Consider the following 5,845-nt stretch of genomic DNA (forward strand, 5'->3'; position numbering starts at 1 on the left):
CAGAGGTGGGAACCAGCTCTGGCTCTATGACAACCTGCGGTGTAGCTTTCTTAAAGCAATGCCTCTCAGCATTGCGGGGACGTTTGCTGAAGGCGCTCGGGTCATTGTCACCTGAGCAAAACTGTTGAGTCCACCATGGACAGAGCGACCCTGCCCCAACTGTCCGCATTTTACTACTAGAGACTTGGAACTGTGAAGCAGAACTAAAAGTCTCCAGGCAGGCGTCAGAAGTCACGGAACTGGTCATCTCTTAATTATTTTTAATGTTTTGTTATGATAGTTTGGGTTGTTAGAATAGTGTTAAAGTGCATGATTACACCCTACACCAAGTTCACTCTAAAGAAGAATGATGTGAGGCCAGAGATATGGGTACGGCACTTGCCTTGCACATGTCTGACCATGCGCAATTCTATCCTGGGCATCCCTATAGTCCCTAAGCAACTCCAGGAATAACCTTTTTGGACCACGGGTTGTGGTCCAAAAACCCAAAAGACCCCCCCCCAAAAAAAAGTGTATAAAGCCCGAAATGAGAAGCCAAAGGACAGAAACTGATGGCCTCTGCAAAGACTGTTTCTGAGACTCAGAATGGGGAAGGCTGAGTGCTCAGTGGCTCCCAAAAAGATGGGAAAAATCCCAGGTCATAGAAAGACTGGTCCCAGACTTGGCTCGCTGACCTTGGGTGAATGCCCTCTCTTTTCTAGGCCTCGCTACACTAGAACGATTCCTCTAGAACTCCCTTTTCTTCCTCCTGCCTCCTCTTAACTCATCTCTCTCTCTCTCTCTCTCTCCCCCCCCCCTCTCTCTCTCACACACACACACACACACACACACGCACACGCACACACACACCCGTAATCCTCATCCTCCAAATGGGCTCTGCCATTCCACAAGTCACCCTGATTTTCTAAAACTTGAAAACTCTTGCTTCTCATGGGACTTACAAATTCTCTCACGTTCCCTCCAACCTGAAGATCCAGTAATCACGAAGCCTTTTTGACTTGAACAAGGTCCGGTGCCTCTGAGAAGGTCCTGAGGGTGGGGAGTTAGAGGGAGAAGTCTGCATTATGATGACCTCATCCTCTCTATGACATCACTCTCACCTGCCCGCATCTCTCCCCTCCCCCACCAACTACTCTGTAAAACAACCATCAATCTGAAACAACAGTCCTGAGAACGTCCGTTCTCTAGTACCTGCTGCTGATCTTCTGCCTCAGACAGCAAGAAGCGCCATGAAATTGGAATTCACTGAGAAAAACTACAACAGCTTCGTGCTGCAGAACCTGAACAAGCAGAGAAAACGCAAAGAGTACTGGGACATGGCCCTGACTGTGGACCACCATGTCTTCTTTGCACACCGCAATGTGCTGGCTGCTGTCTCGCCTCTGGTGAAGAGCCTCATTTCTAACAATGACATGAAGACCACTGATGAGCTCTTCATCACCATCGACCCCAACTACCTGAGCCCGGCCACAGTGGAACATCTTCTGGATTACTTCTACAGCGGCAAGGTGGTGATCTCAGAGCAGAATGTAGAGGAGCTCCTGAGAGGAGCCCAGTATTTCAACACTCCACGCCTTCGGATTCACTGCAACGATTTCCTGATTAAATCAATCCGCCGTGCCAATTGCTTGCGCTATCTCTTCTTAGCCGAATTGTTTGAACTCAAAGAAGTATCAGATCTGGCCTATTCTGGCATTCGTGACAACTTCCACTACTGGGCCAGTCCGGAAGGTTCCGTGCACTTCATGCGCTGTCCTCCCATCATCTTTGGCCGCCTGCTGAGAGATGAAAACTTGCACGTGCTCAATGAGGACCAAGCGCTTAATGCACTCATCAACTGGGTATACTTTCGGAAGGATGAGCGGGAGAAATACTTCAAGAAATTCTTCAATTACATCAACCTAAACGCTGTCTCCAACAAGACACTGATGTTCGCCAGCAGTAAACTGATGGGGATGGAGAACAGCTCAGCCCATACAACCCTGATTGAGAGCGTCCTGATGGATCGCAAACAGGAGAGGCCGTGCAGCCTGCTGAACTACCAACGGAAAGGGGCCCTGCTCGATTCTGTGGTCATCCTCGGGGGCCAGAAAGCCCACGGCAAGTTCAATGATGGAGTGTTTGCCTATATCATCCAGGAGAACCTGTGGCTAAAGCTCTCAGAGATGCCCTACCGTGCAGCAGCCCTCAGTGCCACCTCTGCAGGTCGCTACATCTATATCTCTGGTGGCACCACTGAGCAGATATCAGGACTGAAGACAGCTTGGCGATATGACATGGATGACAATTCCTGGACCAAGCTGCCTGACTTGCCAACTGGGCTGGTCTTCCATACCATGGTGACCTGCGGAGGCACCGTGTATTCAGTGGGTGGGAGTGTCGCCCCGAGGCGGTATGTCTCCAGTATCTATCGCTATGATGAGCGCAAAGAGGCCTGGAGCCTGGCAGGGAAGATGAGCATCCCAATGGATGGCACAGCTGTGATCACCAAGGATGATCGGAACCTGTACATTGTCACTGGGAGGTGCTTGGTGAAGGGCTACATCTCCCGAGTGGGAGTGGTGGATTGTTTTGACACCAACACTGGGGATGTGGTCCAGTGTATAACCTTCCCCATTGAGTTCAATCACCGGCCCCTGCTGTCTTTCTGTCAGGACAGTATCCTTTGTGTCCACAGTCACCGCCAGAGTGTAGAGATCAACCTGCAGAAGGTAAAGGCCAACAAGACCACCACCTCAGTGCCTCTGTTGCCCAACAACTGCCCCTTAGATGTGTCCCATGCTATATGTTCCATTGGAGACAACAAGGTCTTTGTATGTGGGGGTGTCACCACAGCCTGTGATGTCCAAACCAAAGACTACACCATCAATCCCAATGCCTACTTGCTAGACCAAAAGGCAAACGAGTGGAAGATCCTGGCCCCCCCACCTGAGGCACTGGACTGTCCTGCCTGCTGTCTAGCCAAGCTGCCTTGCAAGATTCTTCAAAGGATTTAAACAACTTTTTAAGTGGGAGAATTAGTAAATGCATTATTATTCACAATTTAATGAGAGAGAAAGAGAGGACGATGGCCTTTTGGTTCCTTCTTACACTTCTAGTATGCTTGATCCTGAAGGTTAGGACTGTCCCCAGAAAACAAAGTGCAAATGGTGGGCTGGCTAGAGACATCTTCCTCAGACCTGACCATGGTTTCTGGAGAGCCCTTTCTAGACCTCTGGCACCCCCTTTCAGGCACCTGCTAGGCCAATCGGGGAATTTTTACTTAGAGTTGTAAAGACTTGGGTTGGAGTGATAGTATAGCAGGTAGGGTGTTTGCCTTGCATGCAGCTGACCAGATTCAATAGGGTACCCTGGGATCCCTCCAACAGTGATCCCTGAGCACAGAACCAGGAGTAAAACCCAAACACTGTTTGGTATGGTCTAAAACCCAAAATTATTTGGAGAATGAGTTGTTAAAGCTCAGATTCCTTCATATGTCTCCTAGAGTCTGCCCTGAAATGCAAAGTAGGGTTGGGAGCAATCTCAACCCAGGAGAAGAGCCTTCTGGTCTAGGGAGAGGAAAAGGTCATTTTAGCAAGAATCAGGTAGGGTGCATAGAAATTGGGGATGTGCATTTCTTGGCTGCTTTACTGATCATGCATCTGTGGCATGTTTATATCTATAGAGTAGTTGGGGTTTCAGTAGTGTTCATTAAGAACTTTTTCCAGGAATATGAGATCAGAGGAAAAAAGATCTGTTATTAAAAGATGTGAGTAAAGGGAGAGAAGGGATTTGTGTATCTTTTAGAAAGAAACTGGGAGGTAAGCTGAGAGGATAAGAGAGGTGAATAGTAATAGTAGTAGGGCATGTATACTAGGGCCAGATATTTCAAATACCAATTCCATCACTGCAGAGTAATCCTGAGCAAGTGACTTTAGTCTCAGTGCTTCATTTCTTGATTGATAAAGTGAAATAACCAAAGAGTGTACCACAAAGGGAAGAAGTGAAATTTAAATGAGTTCATATATACAAAATGTCAAGGATGATCCCTGATATATATTAAAGTATTCTGACAGAAGCCTTTAAAAATTGGGGGTGGAGTTAAATGATCAAGGGTCCAATATTAAATTAGATTCCATAAGAAGCTCTTTGTTTTTTGTTTTGTTTTGTTTTGTTTGTTTTGGTTTTGGTTTTTGGGTCACACCCGGTGATACTCAGGGGTTACTCCTGGCTATATGCTTAGAAATCGCTCCTGGCTTGGGGGACCATATGGGAATCTGGGGGATCAAACTGCGGTCTGTCCTGGGTCAGCTGCATGCAAGGCAAACACCCTAGTGCCTGCGCCACTGCTACAGCCCCAGATTCCACAAGAAGCTCTTTGAGATTCTGTACCTCAAAATCTGGATGAGCTTTCTTCAGTTATTATTTCCTTGTTTCTTTGTTATAACCTGTTTCCTTGTTATTCATTTGTGTGCTCACACATAAACCTCAACAATTTAGGACAATTTCTATAAAACCATATACAATCCTCATTCACACCTGAATTTATCTCCTCTATCAGTGTTCTCTCTTTCACACACACACACACACACACACACACACACACACACACACACACACCCCACAACTGTTCACTAAAACTTTTCTGTGCCAAGGTGCCAGTTCCAGTTGTTGGAGAGATAAAAATGTTCCCATTAGGGACTATCTAAGCAGTGCTGTGCAGTTGAAATACAGTACAATTACATAGGCAATTGGAATATTCCTAGTACCCATGTTAAAAAAGCAAAAGATAGGCTGGAACAATAAGACACTTATTTTGCATGTGGTCCACCCAAGTTTGCTCCCCAGAACTGGATATGGACCCCGAACACTGCCAGTACTAATCCTTGAGCACAGAACCAGGAGTAAGCCCTGGGCACCACCAGGTTTGGCAAAAAAAAAAAAAAAAGATCCAAATAAAATGGGAATCTTTGGCATGGTCAACTATAATTTGACATATTAACCACATAGTCCTTCATTTATTTGCTCCCTCTTTTCTTCCTCTCTAAATCCTTCTTATTAAAATTAGACCACGAGGGGGTTGGAAGACATAACTAAACAGGCTGAGTACATGCTTTACATTGGCAGGAGTAAACACTGTCAGGAATAATTCCTGTGACAGGAGGAACCCCTGTGCATCACTGTGTATGTCCTTCACAAAATAAATAAATAAATAAATAAATAAATAAATAAATCAGAAAAATGGGACCGGAGAGATAGCATGGAGGTAGGGCATTTGCCTTTCATGCAGAAGGTTGGTGGTTCGAATCCCGGCATCCCATATGGTTCCCCAAGTCTGCCAGGAGCAATTACTGAGCATAGAGCCAGGAGTAACCCCTGAGCGCTGCCTGGTGTGATACCCCCCCCCAAAAAAAAAAAGGCTAACCACAATATTTTAATCCAAAAAAAATCAGAAAAATGTGGTGAGCTTGGAGAGATTTCCACAGCTGAAAGGAGAAATCAAGTAGTTGGTATCTGTTCTTCTGGAAACTTCACCAACTTTAGCTGAGATTATGGTCTTGAAAGATTAATAAACTGCAGCCAGGTTTCATTTTTCAAACTAGATTTCATGGGCTCTTGTTTTTTGTTTTTGGATTTTGGATCACTTGGCAGTGTTCAATGGTTACTCCTGGCTCTGTGCTCAGAAGTCGGCCCTAGTAGGCTCGGGGGACATATGGGATGCTGGGAATTGAACCAAAGTCTGTCCAGGGTTGGCTGAGTGCAAGGCAAATGCCCTACTGCTATGCTTTCACTCCATCCCCTTCATGGACTCTTTCTAAAATAATTACACACTTGTATGTGTGTGTATGGTGTGTTGGATAGTGTA

At 46.1% G+C, this 5,845-nt stretch overlaps 1 protein-coding gene across 1 annotated transcript; it reads left to right on the plus strand.

The window, feature by feature from the left end:
• Nucleotides 1–1,229: 1,229 nt before the first annotated feature.
• CCIN (calicin) lies at nt 1,230–2,996 on the plus strand. The gene has a single exon (XM_049773336.1). The coding sequence runs from the start codon at nt 1,230–1,232 to the stop codon at nt 2,994–2,996; it is 1,767 nt and encodes a 588-aa protein (XP_049629293.1).
• Nucleotides 2,997–5,845: the final 2,849 nt, after the last annotated feature.

This window comes from Suncus etruscus, chromosome 1 (assembly GCF_024139225.1).
Source record: "Suncus etruscus isolate mSunEtr1 chromosome 1, mSunEtr1.pri.cur, whole genome shotgun sequence".
In the NCBI taxonomy this organism is placed as follows: Eukaryota; Metazoa; Chordata; class Mammalia; order Eulipotyphla; family Soricidae; genus Suncus; species Suncus etruscus.